Below are 21,898 nucleotides of genomic sequence, written 5' to 3'. Positions count from 1 at the left end.
CTACTCAGCAATGCAAAGCCCTCAATCAAAGACAGCGTCTGAAACCCCCCGGCTATCCCGATGTGTAAAAGCACACCACAAGAAGATCTGAGATACAGAACCAACTGGAAAGCGCAATTTTTCTGCAGACCAAAAAGAATCACAGAGCCTGCCCAGCCAGATAAGAAGTAATTTGAACATACGCTTTATGACAGAAGAAACCTCTTACAAATGCTGGTGTACGGAGTGCTGAGGCACGAAAGGGAACTTTAAACCTTTCTGACAGGCATGGAGTTATGCTGCTCTGTTCCGTCCCCACACACCCCTCCAGGTCCACCTGTCTTCTGGTTCAAGAGCCATTTCCACTGAATTACCCTCAGCTCACAAACCCCAGCACGAGCTTAATGTTATCGCCCCTCATCCTTAAAAACCTCTCGTTTAATTTACCTCGTGTAAGGTTTCATGGCACGCTGCGTTGGTAAAGCTTGGATTAGTCCGCAGGACTACAGGGTGTCACTTAATGGGTCCTTAACCAGGACGTGGCTTGTGATGTATCTTCCAGAGCGTGGCATGACAACAAGGAACACATCTCTTCTAGCAGAGCAAAAGCTAGGTTTGTGAGTGAATTTCCTAACAAACAGAATAAATAGAAATGTCTGTGGGCAGCATGGACAGGTGGGAGCTTGCTGCTTTTTTTTTTTTTTTTTTTTTTAAAGGGAAAAAGAGCAGGGTCATCAAAAAGGCAAGTCACGCAGTCAGGCAGAAATCTTTTCAGTTTCTCCTTTTATCCACACTCTTCTGTAACAAAATTAGAAGTAGAATTTCCTTTCCTTCTAGATAACGTATAAGAAAACTTTGATTTTCTTGGGAAGAAAGCAACAAGAAGAAATACATTTTTCAGCAGCATCTTTCAGACCTCAAAGATTCATGAAGACATCATGCAAAGTTGCGGTAAAGGTAGGAGTAGGTACCACCCAAAGAGAGAGTTTAAACTTTCAATGCACGTTAAGCCTTTAACTTCAGTAAATGCTGCCATACAACTGAGGTTTCCATTCTCAGCAAAGCTTAACCATCAGGAAGCGGTGTGGTGGTTGTATTCTAGCACACAAGTACTGGGTGGCTCTCTGGGCAGGAACAAACGCATTTTAAATAGCCAAAAATCGCTCAAATCATCGTCCTTATGTTTAAGCCAGCACGTTTTCCTCTTATGTAATTAAAATCTTGACATAGCTATACTTTGTGTGTCATGAAGGAAGGTTAGGAATAACAAACAACCGAAATCCCGCCAGATATTCAGAAGACAGTGTTTCTGATTTAGCCCAATTAAGTGGAACTTCCTGCAGACTCTCATCCATTTTGGCAAATGCTGTGACATACAGAAGATGGTTCAAATGCAATATCCTTCCCTGCCAAGCTAGAATGGTTTTTCAAAACAGGCTAGGACTGAGCTACAGGGATTCAGATCTTGTAACCAGAGGGCAAAATTATCAATGCACTCACAGAACCGGTCCCTAAACTGCGAGGGGAAATGTGCCACCCTTCGACTTACAGCTGATGCTATGTCTTGAAGCTAAATACTCCTGGGAAGTTCAACACAAAATCATTTCTTACGTAAAACACATCCACAAGGGTTATAGCTGTGTAACAGACAGCCATGGTTATGGTTAAAGCACTCTAAAACACAGGACAGTATTGATTCAGCTCTGTCTTACAGCTGGAAGGCTTAATTTTGGCTTCCTGCTCTGCAATAAGCCCTTTTCCTCAAAACTGATTGGTTTGGTTTTGGTTAGAAGCAGAACAGAGTTTGGCGATTTCAGGTTACAAATTTCCCCTAGAAATCGTGTGTGTGGCGACTTCGCAACCAAAGCACAGGAAATGAGAGAAATCAGTTTATCAGCCTCCCCCAGGCAGTATTTCATATCCAGAACGAACATTTGGCAGGTGAAAAATGTTTCCTATGTTACCAATAAGACATTTTTTTTTGTAGTTAGCTTTCAGAAAGTACTGAATAATGCAGCTGCCGCTCAAATCAGACCTACCTCTCTACAGAAAGAGTAGGCAGCAAGCTACAACAGTGTGAGCAGGGCGAGGCAGGGAGGAAGGGTTGGCTCGTTAATCAAAAAGCTGCTAATAAAGAGATCCAGGTTAAATGTCCTCGGTGGCAGCTCTTTTTGTTGTAACTAATGTCGTCTCAGTTCCACTGCTGGATCTAAATGCCTTTGGCTCTCCTAAGAATTTAATTCAAGCGTTTCACAAACTGAAGTCAGTAAAGAGATTCTCAATGACTTCCATCAGTTTTCGAACCAGCTTACACTGTGTGCACACATAACAATACCCTGTACTTATTACTCAGAAATTTATCCTCTGTAGATTGGGAAACACTTTATCTGGCTGTTAAAAGCTTCAGTCGACAAAATTACAGAAATTACTTTATTTACACAAGAGGATACATGGGGAATAAGCAGTTTGTTCAAGGTCACAGATGGATTAAGCGTCAAGAGGAGCATTAGAGAACAGACCCACTGCGCTGCCTGTCTTCAGCACAACTAAGTACATTTAAAAAAGAAAAAAAAAAAAAACTTTAATCTTTTCTTCAGTTTTATACGGCTTTGAGCTAATTAAGAGGTAAATAAAATGAAGATAACCTTCAGAAGGTCAGAAATCTTTCTGCTTACCACCAGCGCAGAGACAGTTTTATTCTGGAATTTTTTTGCTTCATTATCTTACTGCGTCTAATAATTCAGCAAGTCTAAGCAAGGCAGCTTCTTGACAGGCTCCTACTAATGCGTCCACAGGACCTCTGGCAGATGCAAAGTGGCAGGGACTTGGAGTCAGACAGCTTTGCCGAGGGGTTATAAATAGCTGTGAATTTTTCCTTTTGGATTTCAGATGTTCAATGTATGATAACTCAGGAGTGTCGTTCCTCAACTGATCACAACTGACCTTGAAAGTCATTGCTGCTTTATTTTGTGCTAAGGAATTATTTGGATGATCTCATCACCCCTTCCTACCCCCAAAGATTCATCATGCCATTTTCCCCGTGAAAACCGATCACCAGCTGTTCCAGGGTAGAGGGCCACTGCCTTTTCTCACCTCTTTTAGCTGTTTCTAAGTCTGCAGCCATTAGCTGTGCAGGTTCAGCGGCAGCCGCCACACGTGAAACCCAACGTGAACGCACAGCAAAGCGGTGCTGTGTTTTGCACAAGTACTGACATTCATTCTGTTGCTGCTTTTCTTGATTTTAGGCTTGATAGGCTTAACCACAGCACTGGTATTTTCAACCTCTAGTTCTTTTAATCATCCTAAGCGTTTAGTATAGTGTAAGAAGAGAGAAAAAGAAATCCAAACCAAAACTTCCATCCCCACCTCAAATCCAAATCAACCTCCACCTTCCCCATCCAGAAAAGAAAAAAAAAAAAAAAGCTAGAAAACAGATCGAAGAAAAGTAGAACTCAAACTAGTTACTCTTCCAAAGCTAGTTGTAAATGTTCTGAAAATTAAGGCTACCTCATAATGCAATGCAGAGAAAGTCCCCTAGCAGTAAACGAAACAATGAAGATAAAGACATATGTCTCCATGCATAGAATTTGCTTTTCATCTAGGGATCTCACCGTGTTGTACCAAAATTCACACATAACTCCACTACAGTCTACGAATTGCAAGTTTGTAATTTCTACGCTCTAAGATATGGACCAGTAAGACTGGAAACTGCAAAATGTCTTATAAATATAAGGCTTAAATGGCATTTCAAAAAGAAAATTCTGTGTCTCCACCATTGCACTGCCACAGGACGCTAAACCTATACTGTGCTCACCCACAGTTGGTCTAGAAACAACACAGCTTCAAGGGAACCCAATGTGTAACTCCAAAGATCCTCTGATCAAGTATGGCTTTTCATCCCTTTCCCCCTCAGCGCTGAACTGGGCCAAGCTCCCACGTAACGGTTCCCTGACAGTGCAGGCGACACAGCCGTAATCACACACACGCATCGCCTGTACTTCTCCTGCTCCACAACCCACTGCACAAGTTGGGATCTGCTGACGGTGGAAAAGGAAATCTCTCTACCCACCTGCAGGGCTGGAACCAAGTGGCTTCTCTTCATATTTGAGCTTTCTGCTGCGTTAGGTTTGTTAATCAGGAAATGCCTTCCTCTTCTTTTGTAAATATAAAACCCGATTTATTTTTTAAACCAAAAGTTACAGTTGAGATTTTCATCCAATTAAAAAAATACAGCTTTTGGTAGTTTTTTTTCCCCCCAAATCTTAACTAACAGCATAAGTCTGAATTCAGCAAATGAATACCTATAGGTTTTGTTTCTTCTCCTTTTCTTAAATTAATCTATAATGTAAAAAACACCCTTTAAGTCTCAAAGCAGTTTACACATCCACAAGAACTACATATTCACCAGGAAATAACGTATTTAAAGGCATCAGGAAGGCACAGTACCACATTTCCAAGAAAACGAATACAGACTTAAACTCTTCCCAGTAAATATACACACAGTTACATCAATATGTATCTTCAATTCATCTAATAGAAACATTCACTTAAACTCTTCTCTGAAGCTGAAATTTGTTTTCATTCAGAAGGTAATTTAGTAAAAATGTGCTCCGTGCCTTGGAACAATAAAATTTATCTATACAAATTATGTGCAAGAAGAACTCCAATAAAGAAAGTAAAGGTTGTGACACAAATTAGAGTCAACATTTCTGCAGATATAATGAGCTTTCACTTCACTTTTCCCCGTGATCTTTCCCCAAAAGCTGCTCAGACTATGAGAACAGACCTAGTCAACTCCTAAGTGCCAAATGCTGGCATTTCTATTAGAGTTACTGGAAGAAGCAGCCGTCTACGCTTAGGATAGAAACAAGATATATTATCAGTCTGCCTAAGCTTAGGTAGTTAAGGTCCTTCATTTAAATATTCGGAAATGGATGGATTGGGAAGGGAGAGGAAAAAAAAAAAGGTTCAGAGAACATAAAACTATCACGTTTTCAAATTAATTAAAACAATATTACCGCTATCAATGCATTTTAGTACATGCAACAAGTTTCAGGATGTAAAATGTAATGAAAAAATAAACCAGACTGCTCTCTTACTGCCCTTCAGTAGCACGGTCCCTCTGTCAGGGGAATTTATTGTGCGCATTACTTGGCCATGCAAAGTCAAAAGAAAATAAGCAATGGAAATCAATAATCTTCGCATTACAAAATAATAAAAGTAACCTTAGATTAATGGCATGTTTACAGACAAAGCTCTAGTTCCCCACGTGAAGCCAGAGTTAACTGCACATCTACTTCTGCCCACCTGGAATCAGGTGGGAAGGGCAGGCAGAGGATGCCATCCCTGTGATCTTCTGAGCACCTCACCACCTCTGTGAAGGATCCAGGGAAGGTGTGCGAGATGAAGAAGGGGAATTCCTTACTGCCCTCAACACTGGCTGATTAGCAAGAACTGCGGCTCCACTGACTTCTGTGGCCATTATCAGACCTAACAACGATGGAAGAAAGCATTTGGCTCTAAACCTCTCATTTCATGAGCAAATTTCATACTTCAAATGAAAGCCAGAGTTGGGTGTTTATAATTAAGAACTGAAAACTTGACAAATTCCACTGAACAACTGGTTACTGCAGCCTCATGGCTTTTAACCTGAAACCCGTTTGCTTTGCTATGGGCTCAGGTCTCAAACCTGACACTGCTCACGTACCCAACTTGGCATTTAACTCAGAAGCCAAACACGGGTTCTTCAGGTTTAACAAATCACTGAAGAGAGCTGTAACCAGTCACAAAACATAAGGAACAGAGCATGAAAGTCCCTTCTGCCGCTCTCTGGAGGTTCTTACTGTGCTGTCATCATGTCCCCTTGTGCTTTTAGGATATAACCTCCGCGCTAAGGAGACAGAAGCAAGGTCACCTTTCCTACGACAGGATTTCTCAAAGACAACAAGTTCAATCTGTAAAACCTTTTTGCAAAATATAAACTCTGTATCTATACAGCACTAGTTAGCCCCACTTTGTGCACTCAGTCGTTACGCCATGAGAAACATGCGCTCACTGCTCTACGTAAGAGATACCGTGCTTTCAGAAATGGCACCTTTAAATTGTCTTCCATTGAAGATTTCTTAATGGACCCAGTGAGAAGTGGCTGCACTGAAGCACTTACTCATCTCTTGATTTTTCATTTCAGGCTTTCAGCACACTGCACTTGTGCAAGTCCTTTTTCTAGGGCCCAGTTCTAAAGTCAGTTGGACTCCTAAAAGCCTTGATTTAAAGTGATTAAGCAATGCCCAATTTCAAAGTACTTCTAAGACATGTTGCCTTATGCTGACCTATACTTGACTTCTTAGTGTACTTCTTAGGGATGCTGTACACAGAGAAGAAGGGAAAAAAAAAAAAAAAGAAAAAAAAGAAAAAAAAAGAGTAAAAAGAGTATAAAGCTCTGAAGCAAATATTAGCACATTAGGCAGCATTTGTGTGAAAACTCTGTGTTGTTATTTAGCCCCACTCGGGACCAGGCTACGCAGTCTTTCGTTCACTCCCCGCACCCTCCAAGGGCATAGGGAGAGATAATAAAACTGCTGAGATAAGCTACCACCGTAACCCCCACCCCCTACACAAAACAAACACCAAATTCCACCCTTCGCCTCTGTGAATCACATATTTAAGAATGATAATTAAAATACAGACTCATCAACAAAAAAAGGAATTCTCCAAATCAAAATAATATCATCACAACACCGAACAAAAGCGGACAGTTTGCACACAGTCCACACATTGTCCCTTCCCCACAATCAGAACAACATAAATTCCCCACAATCTTTTTGCACTCTAGCCAAGTTCAGTCCCTGGTTTGCCCATTACTGCTCCCAATTAATATCCTTATCCCAAATTCCTCGAGCCCCACATTGCGCATCAAAATAACTGTCGTAGTTTATCCCTGCTTGGGACCAAGCTACGCAGTCTCTCACTCACTCCCCCTCACCCTCCAGTGGGACAGGGAGGAGAACTGGGAAAGAAGGCAAAACTCATAGGTTGAGATTAAAAAAAGAAGTTTAAGAGAACAAGAGGAAAAAAAAAAAACAGAGATGGAAAACAAACAAACAAAAACACCCCAATAACAAAAAATATTTACACACGTAACTTACAGTACAGCAGCTCCCAGCGGATCCTGATGCCCAGCTCCCTCCCCAGCAGCAAAAGCTGCCCCCCAGCCCCATCCCCACTTTATACCCTGAGCAGGGGGTCACAGGGTGTGGAGCAGCCCTGGGGCCAATTTGGGTAACCTGTCCCAGCTGGGGGCTAATTGGTAACTGTCCCAGCTGTGTCCCCAGCCACAGGGGCCACCAGCTCCAGCTCCTCTCCCAGCTCAGGTGAAAATTAACTCTGTCCCAGCCAGAACCAGGACACTATGTCAAACCCAAGAAATTAAGCAAAGAATGCAAGATGAGAAGGGACTGCTTAACGGTTTTGTGACAATCGTGTATTTGAATTAAACTGGCTTATCACTTCTCTCTCCCTTTTGAAATATTACCGCCTTTCACACTGCTGCGTACTGTGCTGATTTAGGCATCTAGCAGAAAAGGCAGTGTTCCGCAGGTAATTTCCCTGTATGTCACCCACCCTTGGAAACACTTGTACTCCGTCAAACGAGGATCTGGGAGCACTGATTGTCAAGGCTATGGCTCTTACTGGGGGCACTTCCTACAGCTCAGCTACTGCATAGCGGAAGATTACCAAAAAGTACTAGAACATTCAGGGTTTCCCCTCTTTAAACGTCTATTTTCGGAAAATTAATAACCTCCAGCACTGCAGATAAATGCATTTAAGAAAACAATGGAAAGATTTATTGGCAGTGTTTCAGGACACTTCCATGACTTCATGCAACAGCTTGTGATTTTACAACTCAACTGAAGAATATGTACCCTGCAGGCTTGCGAAGCCTTCAATTACTGTAACAGAAATAATGAGCCTTGCACTTGGAAAACTAACGGCATTCATCATTTACCTTCCAGAATACATCTATCCCCACCACTGCAACGTACATACAAAGTCAGTATTTCCAAACTGTTCTACAGAGACTGTGTCAGTTTCCTGCTAAAGAGAAAACGCCAAACTGTTCTCTCAGGCTTACTGCAACCCAAGCATGAATATGAGAGGGAAGGAAATGCAAACTTTCAGACCCATTCCTTCAAACTCACAGAATATTCACTTTAGATGCAGCCGTTGAGAAGAACAACTGATACTTTTTTCACCTTTTTCCTTTGCAGCACCCAGTGAACACAAGTTCTTATACGCTCTCCGGCATGTACTCACCCTTAGCTCAACTTCTTTGCCAAGTAAGTCATACAGGCTTGCTCCTTTGGAGGTGATTTCAGAAGCAAGCTGTCTAGCTGCCTTCAAGTCAGCAATCTGGAAACACAGCAACAGCACTGAATAGTAAAATAGAATCCCTAATATCACAAAATCCACAACCGATTTTTCCCATTTTTGTTAAAATTGCATAGGAGGTCAGCACAGTGGCCAAAACTCTACCATAGTTTTGAAGAAGTCGTCCATCGGAATCAGAGCGAGCCCGTCTCCTGGCTTTAAAATGTCTAGATGAGGCGCGTTTCAGCCATGGGCTTCTGGGTGAGACCCCAGGCACTTTTGGCCAACAAAATAAAAACAAACCTCCTCAAAACTGCGACTCGGACAGTTGTTGGTTCATGTGCTGCCCAGGGCAAAAGGAAACCACCTTTTCAGACACAAAAGTAAAAAGTATGTATTCCAGAATGTATGTGACTAGCACATTGCATAGGTAATGAATGTTGATAATCCACTATTTTTTTTTCACTCTTTCTGCAGGTGCTTTCTTCAGAGAGACACATCAGAGTCACACAGAGGAAAAATTGCCTGTGGTTCTGCCATTTTTTCAAGAATGGTAATATTATTGCCTAACAAACAGGCATGACATAATATAACTGTAAAAGAATCAAAGACTAAAAATATTAGAATATAGAAGAGGTGCTAAACCTAGAAAAAAGCAGTAACAGGAATTCCTCTTATTTAACCAAGCATTGGCATTTATTTTAAGGGCTTGAACAGCTTTGATGCCTGTTAGGGTAACATGAAGATTTTCCTTTCCTTCAACACAAATGTGCTCAAAACCAACTTTCAGTCCCTATTTTGCAAACTCCTCCTGTTGCAACAAGGTTAGTAGACAGAAAATAGTCTTTATTCTGACCTACTCGATATTTCTGTGATTTCAACAGCAGTCCAAACCAAAAATAATCAATTTTGTGCCATTGTTGCCTTGTATGGGAATTCACAGAGATTAAAACAAATCACAGCATATAACCTCAACTGCAGAAAGCATGCATTAAAACCATACCCACTCCCTTGTGAGAAGATCCTCCACTGAATTTGCAGGTAGAAAGTGGATTCATATTTCATAAGTTAACACAAAACTCCTGCCCGAAAGAAGAGTACAAGTTTTCCTTACTTTTGAGCCAAGGTCAAATTTGAACTTGCTGCTGTCCTCCTCATTCACGTCTGCCCGCTCCACTCCCTTGGTATTCATGGCACCATAAAGCATAGAGGTGACCTTCAGCAGTTCCTTCACTGCATGGCCATCTGCCTGGTAGAGCTTCTTAGTGTTGAGCTTTATGTGAGCTTTGGTAGCCTTTGGGAAGAAAGAATGGATTAATCATGTCGCAAAGAACAAAATCCTCATTCACCTTTGCACATTTCAGTCGAAAGCTCTTTTTCGGGGCACCGTGCTCTGCTTTACAGAAACGAATCTTCCTGTTTGGAAGCACAACTTTGCCTCGTCATATTGCTGATGTTTCTAGAAGAAATTTTTCTGAAACATGTGCGCTTTCTGCATGTCAGAACATTTGCAGATAATTGCCAGAATGAAAAAACCTCAAACTATCCATTAATTCTTCCCTGCATGAAGATCAGCAAAAACCCTGTGCACCATTTACATTCAAATTAAGTTTAAGTGGAATGTAAGTGCTGCCCAGGTCTTCTGATGATGCTGCAGAGAGGTAAATTTCACCCTTAACGAGTTACAAGAATAAGATCCATTATCCTAATTTAACTGTCTTCTCTTCCCACAGTATCTTCAGAATATTTTATTGTTTCTCTCAAATGTTTCCCTGCTATGATATTAGTGATTTTATTCCCTTGTCTTCCATCTCTGAAAAGTACAGACAGACCAGTAAGGAAAAAAACCATTATAATATTATCTTTTTATACTTCAAAATAATAAAGGGGGGAAAAGGAGCATAATAGAAATGATACATCAGTCACAGAAAGGACACAAATGCCGTTCCTGAAATTCCTGCCAAGATTATATCATGAAAGAATAGTCACAAGGAGCCAACACCAAACTTCAGGTAAAGCTTTGAGGCCGTCTTCCTGACAGCATGACTAAACAAACAAGCAAAGAACAATCACTGGTTATGAATACAAAAGCTAAGCATCTAAATGACTTAACATCTTCCTTTCACTATCTTTTATAAGATGAAACTTCTGCTAAAGTGTTTTTCCTTTGGGAATATTGTGTGGCAGACAGAACCTATCCACGATTCACTCGTGGTGTTACACAGCTTTGGTACCACAGTGCTATCGGAAGCAATTCGCATCCCCCTAGGGCTCTGACAGCGCAAGACCTCCAAGCTGGGGTAAAAGACTCAAACACTGAAATGGTCGGCACAAGCTTTGCCCACTCTGCGCTGAGCTTCACTGAATAACTGCAGGAAAATTTCCTGTGAAACTAAAGAGAGCGAGGACCACATCTCAAACATCGGATTTAGTTCCACGTATTGATCTGTGCAGATTAGGGCAGCTCTGGGTGGGCAAATGATTAAAGCACCACACAAGACAACCCAGCAGACACTTCAGGAACTTCTGGGTCCGAAAAGGAGACATTTTGTGAGTTCTCGAACTACCAGTAGCACAGAGCAATACATCATTTGTGTAAAAAATTAACACGTCTTTACTCCTCGTTCAGTAAATGAGAGCAACATTCCAGTTATGTTTCATGATGATTAATCCATCCTGATATTCTCTTCTGAGACAAATCTGTCTCCATCAAATCTCACATCTGGCTACGGATGCATAAAGCTACTGTAGAAGATAACCGTGGATTCCATGGACAGCAAATTATTAAGGAAATGTCTACAAGCTTTTCTCATTCTGAAAATGCTGAAAACCTTCAATAATCCCCATATTATCTTGTAATATTAACTGAGACTACGTACAGGATGATTAAAGAAATCTCCATTCATTTCCTTTTCTGAATCACATTGTGTAATTCTTCAAAACCTTTGGGATTTCTTACATGAAATCAGCTATTGAAAGGAAAATGTATACACAACATCATTTCTGCTTCCATACTCGTCCTTTTAAAACATGCTTGAGTTGGAGGGGGGAACTCTCTCCAAACAAAATAGGTTTGCTACATCTTATGATGCTCCAGTGCTCAAAAGTGCACTCTGGTATGTACGGAAGTGTATCATGCTCTGAACATAGTAAAATTAAAAAAATTTATGGTGGACATCACAAATCAGAAGGGAAAATCTGGCTTGGTTAGAATGTCATTTAAATATATTTTTAAAATCCAAAAAAGTATTATGAGAAATCTCTGGTACCAGCATAAAGACTTCCATCGCTTCCAGACACACCCACAGCCTCATTAAGGTTTTCCACCTGATTAAGAGTGTTACGTAGGTGTGTCATAGCAGCAAAGGCTCACGCTGCATCAAAATAACGAGAATAATATGAAGGGCAATGTTACTTTATTCCCCAAGACTAAAAAAGTTGATGGCCCAATTCAGGTGTGCTCATGGATAATGTGATAAAAGATTTGATCTGAGAAATACACGGCTCGATCTAGTAAGTGAGAGGCTCATTCAACGGGATACCGATACATGGTTCTGTATCATAATGGAAATATCACAGGTTACAACTGTTCAAGCATATGAAAGAATCAGGCATCCAAAGTTAGTGATAAATATGATGGGGTCTCTTCTGAACACATTTAAATGGCTTTAAAAAAATTCATATCTACAGCCGTATCTCCCACTATGACCTTTCTATAAGCAGGAAGTGATAAGGGTGAATTATTATTTCAGTGTCAGCTGTTTAGATTCCAATTCTGCAGAGACACGTGTGTAACTCTACATTATTTCAGTGCCACGATTTCAATTTATAACAGCCCTTACAACAGGACCCCAAGGCATGCACAAGGTCTCCGTCGGTTTTGGTGCTATGAAAATACAAACCAAAAAGACGACCCAAGCCCCAAAGAGCCTGTGAATTGAGTAAGAACGCTTCTACTTGGCTTCACTACTATGACTTATGTGAAACTACTTACTTATTGCTATAACTCATTAATAGGCATATAGTTACGCTTATATCACCGCAACGGTTGAAGATTTAATGCTAACACATTCTAAAATAAACCTCTCTTCCCTCTTCAGCTTAGCAGAACGCCAGGTCGATTTCACAGCAGCCTGTGGTTATTTCAGAGTGAAAACAGACTTGCAAATTGACACAGGGCACAAGAATACAACATGTACTCAGCCACCCCTTGCGAGGAAATTGCAAGGGGTTAAGAGAGAAAGCATTAGAGCTAATATGGAACACGTACTTCAAAGTGCTTGAGCATGACTTCTTCAGCAGACCTACCATGAACTGAGCCACGGCCTTAATGAAGAAAACCCGGTCCTGTTCCGTCTCCACATCAGGAGCAATATCGGTCTGAGGTTCATACCTGTGGAAAGAAGCACGCGTGGGTCCTGACAAGAAAAGCACGTGCAATATTGAAGAGACTGGTTCATTTGGGAGGCAAAAATCAAACAAAAGAAGCATGCATGAGACTGGAAAAGAAATCTTTAGCTCCTGCTGCAGACTGGGGTATCCAGACCCTGGAATGTATACAGTGGGTTTGTGGACAAACCACAAAAGCTGTAAAGCAAGAAGTATTTGTTCCTGTGGGGTCCTCAATACATCTTTCCAGCCAGTTTTGCAAAGTAGCAAAACTTAGGTGGCTCAGCCGAGTCTGTGAAATACGTATTTTCAGAAGTAATTCACTACTTAAATCACAAGCTGCTTGTATAAATCAAACTAAATGTGATCATGTGTGGCTTCACAATTTAAAACACCAGGCATACGACTGAGTTGATACTCTCAGCCTTTCTGGTGGAACGTTAAAGTGATGTGTGCTAGATTACTGTTGTTGGTAATATCAAAACCAGCCATCTCGTCCTTTAAAATGTTACGACACTTTTCCACGCTCTCAAAATACACCAGTTCACACTCAGACCTCATTTCAAACACACTACTTTCAAACGTAAATGAATCTGATGAAAAAGGAAATTGAAAGATTGTGAAATGCTTTAAAAAAAAAAAACACAACACTAGTGAAATGCAGAAACTTCTAGAAGTCATCCTTGTACAGGAACTAGGGAAGAAAAGCAGTAAATTCCCAGTCTCATAAAAGGCTTTGGGATTTTCAGCATTCAGACAGGCAAAAAAGCATCTTTGCTTTCAAATCACACTTGAAATTACAAGCAAGGCACGTGCAAAGTAGCCTCTCTGCTTTAAAGTGTAATTAAAGGGCTTCTAGAAGCCGGAAAAGCTGTCAGCCAGTGCCAAGTGTAATTCTGACCCGTAACAGAAAAGGATGGCGGTGCTCAGCTGCTATTTGGTCTGAAAGCGAAGCCCCTCACTCTTAGGCATGGCATTCCCAGTAATCTTATAATACACAAGTTTAAGCTTTTAAAAGTGTTCGGGTTCATTAGAGAAACATATTTTTAAAACAGTATTGTTGTTTTCTTTCAATTGCTCTGTTACTTTACTGCTACATACTGGGGGACACACACTGGTTTATGTTTTTACACAGGAGCTGCAAACAACCAGCAATTTACACCCCCTGCGTAACAGCAGTATATTAAATAATATTTAAGTAAGTTAATCCAAGTAATTTTGAATGGTTTTAAGTATCTCCTTATTTTATTACAACTGCAGCAATATCCAGCAAATATCGAACAGCTCAGTAATTAAACTTAATGGATACTAATTATGAATCCAGGCCAAAAAACAGCAATCAGGCAAATGGGTCACTGCCATATTTTCCACTTAAAACCTTTATTTTTCTCACTTACACGGGAGAAAGAAGATTAGTTATAATTTGATTAGCACATCAAGTTTCACAAATATTTAAGCAAAGTCTGTCAATAGGTTAAAAGTGGGTGTAAAACTACAACTGGAGAGTAGTAGATTAGAATCATATAATCTTTTTTTTTTTTTTTTAAACATTGCATGGGTGCTTGACAATCCCAAGTTGAACCAGTAACAATTCCAAGAACAAGGTAAGGACTAAGTATCTTGAGAAGTTCTCGCTGAGTATCACCCCGTTTGTGGCACAAGGCCAGATACAGGCAGAACGGTGATGGAATTTGTAGAATATGTGAAGGAGGCACAGCTGCCTTTGAATCAGTACATCTGCCTTCAGGATGCAAGCTCTGCCAGGACTGAGCCATTGTACTTCAGCTACTAAACCACATTTTTTTTTAGGTTCTACAATTAAACTAAAAACCTGCAGACGGAACTACCACATTTTCTATCTGACATTCAGTCCGGCAGATCTCAAGGAATGACTAAATGCCATTATGTTCCTCGTCTTCTTAACACAGTTTCACCCCAAAACATCAGCTGCAAGCATACACACCACATCCCAGCACCAGCCCCAGCGTTCGCTAGCCGGATCACCAACCTTCTCACTAGCCAGAGAAGCACTTCCGAAACAAGCATGAAGTTTGGGGTCTGGAAATTCTCCATAGAAATGAGTCGGGGATACCCCAGCGCCCTCATCATCTCAGTAAAATCTGAAAAACAAGCAAGAGCAGGGATTCCTTCTTATACGGAATGTCCAAACATGAACATTACCGAGAACTCCCGTTCCCACAGCGTGCTGTTCATTAAGTGGGTGTCTCAGTGTAATTACAGGACAAAACTTAAAAGGAAAAGCAGGACCCCCCCGGCTGCAGAGGCACCCAACGGGGCCGGAGCGGCTCCGCAGGCCCCAGCGAGCCGCGGCAGCCCGGGGGGCCTCGGAGGGGGCCGAGACTGGGGGCGACTGGGTGCTGCCGCGTCGCGTCGCGTCGCCTCCCGTCCCGTCCCCCCGCCCCAGGCCCGGCTCCTCACTCCTGAGGTCGCGGAACGACATCGCCGGAGCAGCCCGGAGGCCTCCGCCTCCCGCCACAGCGCTAGGCCGCGCCGCTCGTCTCCATGGCAACCCCCGCCCCTACGGCGCAGCGGCCGGGCCAAGCTCCTGCGGAAAGCGAAGCGGCGTGGCGGTGGGTCCTGGGCCACCGGGCCCTATGGCACCTCCCGGTACGGGACGGGGCTGGTGCTGTCCGGGGCACCGTCTCACCAGCAGAGACAGCGAAAGCCAGCGGCTCCGTGGGGTGCCCGGCTTCCCCCTTGCTCTGCAGTGTGGCGGGGCTGGCAAAACGCCATCATGAGTTACAGTGAGATGCCATCATCAGTTACTGTCAGAGCTGACCCAGTAGTGGCTGCCCCAGTTTGAGAAGACCATGCTCCCTCATGGGATGCCACAACAGTCACCAGGGGTATGAAAACCCACATCCTCAGCTCACCCGAGCAGACCCAAACCCACCGCTGCCCCATGCCGGGAGGCTGAGTCTCCAGCTCTTGGTCCTGTCGGAGTCGGCGCGTCCGCCTTCCAGCCACGCTGCAGAGGAGGACTCGCATCTCCCCGAAGACAGGAGCCCTGCACCCGGCTCTGCTCGGGTGCTCGAGCATCGCAGAGGGAGAAGAGGACAAGGACCAGCAGGAGGGCTGGTGGTGACACGTTGCTGCGTATGGTCGCTCATTTCTGATGGGCATCCAGGGCGCTGCAGCCACGCAGACAGCGGCTGCAGTGCATGCAGTGCTTGCTGAGGTGCATGAGAGATCACCAGCACAGCTCAGACTACGCATGGCTGCCCTGTGGCAGAGCCAGACCCCGGCGCATTCATTGTCCTTCCCCAGAGACACCCATGGTGTCCCTGGACCAGCCAGCGTGGCTTCTTGCCACCTCTCAGGTCCTACCCGCAACTGACAATGACTGATCCTGCCAGCAGATTCATAACAAACTTCTTAAAGGCTCTTGGTGTCCTGAGTTTGCCCCGACAGACACAGCCAACAGCGTTTTTTATGTTGATGCATCGAGTAAGATGAGTATGACAGCTTCTTTGCTAACGCTTCGTGGTTTCACATGTCCTAAAGGAACCAGAGCTCCGACCGCAAGACTTTGCAGAAATACCGGACAGAGTGGCCACAGCTTTTGCTGACAGGGTCATCAATATAGTGGGGTGGAATGAGTTGAAAATAATCTAGGTGTCAGGCTGATCTATGGAAGTCTCGGGACATTTTGCGGAGCAATCCGCAGTTTTCGGGTTCTAACTGCCAAAGCATATATAACACGTACACAAATGGGCTCTATATTGCACGGTACCCTATCCACATGATTGAAAAAGTAATCAAAAGCAGGGAAATAGCAATGAATCCTACAAAGAATAAATACTGAAATGAAGTAGTTACGTTGGAAAATAGGAGACATGATGAGAGGCTGGGTTTCTGATGCCAGAAAGCCATGAGATAGCAAACCTTAATTAATTCACTAGTTCAAGAGCGTATCAGCCATCCAATAACTCGGGCAGGGGGACCAGAGAGGGAATAAAATGTTCCAGTGCTGTGTTACACTGACTAGCAGGCAAAAGGCAGGCGGGATGAAATACGTGGAGGAAAGCCAAAGCGGGAAAATAAATGAAATAAATTGCCAGTGTACTGTTTACCTCAGCTCTTCACTTTAAAGAAATACCATTAATATTTATATATTAGTATCAGGCAGCACAATTGTGCTGCTGGAGATGGAGTGGATGTGGCTTTGAACTAAAAAGGGGCCCAAAGAGGAGCAAATTGCAGCTGGAGCTCTCACCGCATCTGCGGGGGCTAAGCCTTCCTCCCTGCCGCCTCCCCATCTCCAGAAACTCACGCTCAAAACACGACACATCTCCACTTATTCCCCAGGCGCGTGAACCAACCTCCGTGGAAACAGCTCCCCACTCCACAGCCCAGTTCACATTTTTGAAGTTTGCTTTTTTTTTTTTTTCTCCCCAAAAGCTGGAAATTTTGTTGGAAAGGGAAGAAAACCTGAAGTTTTGGTGCAGGTTTCTGCGGCAGTGGGTGAGCTATCAGATGACATTGCAGGCTTCTGAGTACAGATGGTCATAGCTTCCCCGCACATCTGCAGCACCTGGTCTCCATCCAAACCTCTAATTTCGTTTAGATGAAATTTCATTTCTTTGGGGCTGCAGGAAGCCACAACTGCTACTGGGGGCCTGGTAGAGGGGTAGGAGGAACCCGGCCCATCCAAGCAGTGTGTGAGCATCCAGCAGCACTGGCTGCCACTCGGGCTGGTTTCTAGGAGAAGGTGGTGACCCCACCTTGCAGCCTGGGCCGCTGGTGACAAGGAATCAGCAGCCCCTGCAGTGACCAGCTCTGCTGTGAAATGCAGCTGGGACGACAGGCGAGATCATTAGCGGCAGCTATTATTTAACACTTTATGGGAAATAATATCCTCCTCTGCCTGTTTCACATGCCGTGTAGGTGAATTTTGGGGCTCCTCAAATCACTTCAGGGCTGACAAGCGCTACGCGTGCTGCAAGTGGGGCCGGGAAAACCCTTCCACACCCCAGGCTGTTTGCATCATCTCGTCCTATTTACTGCCTCCATTCTGGTTTCAGGACTCTGCCAAGCCCCTGTCTCTAGCTCACACCCATCTCCAAACACGCTGCTGAAGTCAAGTCGTCCTTTGGCTCATGAGCATCCATTAATCAAAGGTTTCACTGAGGAACCGTTGACCTGGGCAGCTGAACACCATCGATCCAGGCTACGCGCCATCGGGTCCCTTTTGGCTGCTGCAAATCTGCTTAGCGCAGTGTGCTTTTAATTGTCCACCATTAAAATATCTCGTCAGCCTGATGTCTCTGTGTCAACCCCCAATTTCGCAAGAACAGCAGCTGAGTTTGCTGTGCGCAGCCTCTCCGTGCACTGGGAGAGCCTCAGTTCCTGGAATAAGGCAGGAGACAAGATCTGTGATCAAAGAGATGTGGGAAGGAGAAACCATCTCACTGCAAGGATGGTCAGACCTTGTAGCACCCCACCAGCCTCCTCTGCCTCTTCTCTCTTTTGGGGGAGAAAGAACGATTTGGCCACACCTGCCCATACAGGATCCCCCCCTCCACGTGTGGAGCTCAAACTCACAACCTCCATGTATGTTTTCTGCTGCTTCACCTCGTTATTGCCATTTTAGGATCAGCAAAATAAATCTAATGATTTGCTGGCTGAGACCCCTTTCCTCGCTGCGTTCACCAAACACTCTTTACATCTAAAACAGCATTATCAATCTCGCGGTCGGAGCCTCCTGGCCATCAGCCAGCGGGTTTTTTTTTTTCATTTCTCCCCATCTCATCTCAGCAGGGCTGGTTGCACCCTCCGGCAGCTGCTCCCTGTCTCGGGCTGCACGCGACCCCATCCCTTCAGGACATCCCCCCTGGTATCTGTCAGGTTCTCAACATATAAATAATCAGCTCTATCAATCTTTCCCTGTGTCGGTCCTTTGAGCCGCCTGAGCTCTTATTGCCATCTTCCTGCAGACTTCTTTTTTTGGGGGGGGCAATACATATATTTTTATTTTTAGTGCTCTACTCTTCTTTCTCAGGTTGTTTTTTTGGTGGAGCTTGGCAGTAAAGTTGCTATCACATGTTTCTAAGTCCAATTCTCACATCCTTACATTACAGTACCTGCCAGATTGGCCTAAAACATTATTTTTTTTTTCCCTCCAGTAACAAGGAATTGTGCTTTGTGAAGAGCCGTTCTGTGCTATTCCCACGGGACAAACAGTTACGTGGGATCAGGCTGACCTGGTCCGCGCTTGCCGAGGGTCCGTGCTCGGGGCTGTGCCAGTTGTGAAGATGAGACTTGGTCCAGCTCATAGACAGCCCCGAGGAGCAGCTGTGGTGCCTCTGCCAGATAATTGGAAATGAGATTTTTTTTTTTTTTTCATGCCTTAAGTTTCAGAAAGAAAGTGTGCGCAGCGGCCGGGCGAGCGGTGCTGGCAGGGAGTTTGGGAAGAGGGAGCATGTGTTAGGAGAGCAACTACAGTTGGTTTTGCCCTGGAAGAGGCAGAATCACCCAGTCTGTAACGGGACCTCATGATGGGGCAGATAACCAGACTTTTCTGAGGCTGGGCTTCCTCCCCAAGCCTGTGTCGCAGGCGCGAGGATGCCCAGCTCTCCTGGCTCGGGCTGCGCGCCAGTTCCTGCCGGGGTGCTCGAACAGCCCGTACCCCTGTTTCATTCCAAAATGTACCCCGGTATCTGTCTAGAAATCCATGTCTCAAACCAAGAAAGAGCTTTTTCCAGCTCAAAAAACCCCTTGTGATGGCTCCAGCACAGCCCACCCGGCAGTGTTGCCCCGGGGGCCGGGGAAAGCGGCGCTGTTGGGAGGTCTGGCCAGCAAACTGGAGCTCCCAGCACCGTCAATCCGCCCTCCAGCAGCACCAAGTCTCCTCATCTTCCACTGCCCTTCGGTGAAACGACCTGTGAAGCAAAGGGCGTCAGGATTTCCCTGCTCTTTTTCCGATCTTGTTTTACCTGGTTATTCTCGCACTGCACATTCAAGTCCTCCAGCCCAGGACTGTGGCCTTTGGCAGGGCTATTGAAAATACGATTGAGTCAGAAAACAAGTCATTTTCACTCTGATTTTTCTGATGTTTTTTAAATCAGGAATAAAACAATTGATATGGTCAGGCATTCTTGAGATTCCCCAAGCACAAAATAACGAAACCATCCTCTGTGCCCTCCCTGTTGGGAAAAAGGGGGAAAAATGCCTCAAGCTTCTTTTGCATCCCAGGAGACCGCCGAGTGAAGTCGCCGTATGCTTCAGCGTACTCTAAGTCACCTTTAGGCACTGTGGGGAAAAAAAAAAAAAAAGAAGAGGAACTGATGTGCTTGATTTTTGAGAAAATAAAACCTGTTTCTGCTGGGTTGTTTCCCAAGCTATGCGTTAGATGGACGCTGCAGGAGGGTATTAGTTAGCTTTACAAACGGCCCCTTCGTGTTCAGGTTTTTGCATCCGCTTTCTGCTTTTACTTGGAAGTTGTGGCTCTTCTTATCAGATCCTGCCCCGCTACCCAGCTGGGACAGCTTAATCTTCACCTAAAAGCTGCTCTCAACCCTGGGCTGCAACATTCGCTGCCTGCATCCACACGATCCCAGGTTTCATCTTCGCTACCAGGCAAAGGGCCCCCAAAATCATTGTTTGCTCATGAAAAGTTTCGGCGTGTTTTGCTGCAACGCCCACATTTTGGGTCCTGACCTACCTGGAGGGAAGGATGCAGAGAACGACCAGCCAAGGTGACAAGGAGGAAGAGCGAAAGCCGGCTTGGAAGGACGCTATCCTAGTTCCCCAGTTTGGCCTTCTTGGTGAGGATCACCAAGCAAAATGCTGCTTTCACGGGCGAGGAGTCCAAGCCTCGCACAGCGCAGGGGTGAAGCAAGCTGCTCCTGGGCAAGGTCCTCTTCTCCAGGCTCAGGTCTTTGCACAGCTACGTTATTTAACAAATTGCTGTCATCGTTTGGGCACCGCCATCAAAACTAGGGGTGACGGGAGCTCTTCTAGGGTTATCCCAAGTCCTCCTCGCCTGCAGAGGTGCCACCTTTGCCCAAGTTTCGTCCCAAGCGTGGCTCTCCATCCTCCCCCGTTGCTATCGGGATGCTGCTTTCTGACAGCAGCTGGTGGGATCATGGGGGTCTGCGCCCTCAGCCCCCACTGTGTGGCCTTGGGTGGGCTCAGGGACCATGGTGGCCAGGGAAGCCATGTGATGGAGAGCCGGGTGGCCGCTCCCAGGGCAGCAGGAGACCTGCTGACCACTGCGGTGGGATGGGGATGGAGCCCACCCTCTGAAAAAGAGAGAGAAAGAGCTCGAAGGGAAACACAGAAATAATATCAGCATTTAAACAGCGAGCAGCTGCCTCAGCGCACAGCCTTCACTGGTGCCAGGGGAGGAAACAGCTTGCTTAAAAACCTTTCGGATTTGTCAAAGCACAATGAGGGGCCTGAAGCGCAGGGAGCTGGGTTTGTCTTCTGTTCCTGGCTCCGCCGTCAGTGTTAAACCATCATCGGCTGAAGCAGCCTCTCCGCGAGTCCTGGATAAATAGACCTTGGGGCTGCGCCAGTCCGGCAATTTTATGTCCCCGCGCCGGCAGAAACCGGCGATCTCGGCAGCGGAATTAAGTGTTGCGCTGTTAAAAGGTGAGGGCTGCTGGCTTACGTTCAATATGTCTGCAAATAGGTTTGTGACAAGGGAATGCTTGGAGTGGAGGCAATGGAGGGGCTTCAGGCAGGGGATGGGGCGTAGACGGAGCGGGAGATCACTGGGGTGGCACTGGGTGCGGCTGGGGTGACCCAGGTACCTCCATACCTGCGGATGGTGGGTTACAGCGCCCAGGGAGGGGCTGGCACTGCCGAGTCCTCCCGTGGGACCCTGCCTCTCCGCTCCCAGCAAGGCTGAAGAGATCCCAGCATCCAGCCTCACCTCCCAGCAGGATCCCCAGCCACACCGAGCTGGGCAAGGTCGTGAGGAGAAGACGATTGGTAGCGGGGACGTGCCTCATCTGGAAATGACCCCTTTCTTGTTACGACCTTTTTCTAGAGCTGGAGCTTGGGGTCACGCCTGCCTGCACACCAGTAGACGCATTTGCTGATACCCCATCGGTACACGTGGGTGCTCCGCTGCCTGCGGCCTCCCAGTGAGCCCTGCCAGCCCCCAGTGCTGGTGGTGCCCAGCAGAAAGGAGCCC

The 21,898-nt window shown here is 45.1% G+C and overlaps 1 protein-coding gene across 2 annotated transcripts in view; it reads right to left on the bottom strand.

The window, feature by feature from the left end:
* Positions 1-15,241, bottom strand: part of IFT38 (intraflagellar transport 38) — a 65,639-nt gene extending 50,398 nt beyond the window's left edge. For both annotated transcript variants that reach the window (XM_086759893.1, XM_086759894.1), the window contains exons 1-5: positions 15,175-15,241; positions 14,744-14,855; positions 12,655-12,739; positions 9,461-9,640; positions 8,293-8,388 (exon numbers count right to left, since the gene is read on the bottom strand). In XM_086759893.1, the coding sequence (XP_086616019.1) occupies positions 8,293-8,388; positions 9,461-9,640; positions 12,655-12,739; positions 14,744-14,855; positions 15,175-15,196 (495 nt within the window). In that variant the 5' untranslated portion in view covers positions 15,197-15,241. The remainder of the gene's footprint in view (positions 1-8,292; positions 8,389-9,460; positions 9,641-12,654; positions 12,740-14,743; positions 14,856-15,174) is intronic.
* Positions 15,242-21,898: the final 6,657 nt, after the last annotated feature.

Source organism: Chlamydotis macqueenii, chromosome 15 (genome assembly GCF_036417535.1).
Source record: "Chlamydotis macqueenii isolate bChlMac1 chromosome 15, bChlMac1.mat, whole genome shotgun sequence".
Classification (NCBI taxonomy): domain Eukaryota; kingdom Metazoa; phylum Chordata; class Aves; order Otidiformes; family Otididae; genus Chlamydotis; species Chlamydotis macqueenii.
The sequence above is the reverse complement of the archived record's forward strand: the minus strand, read 5'-3'. Positions and strand labels throughout refer to the sequence as shown.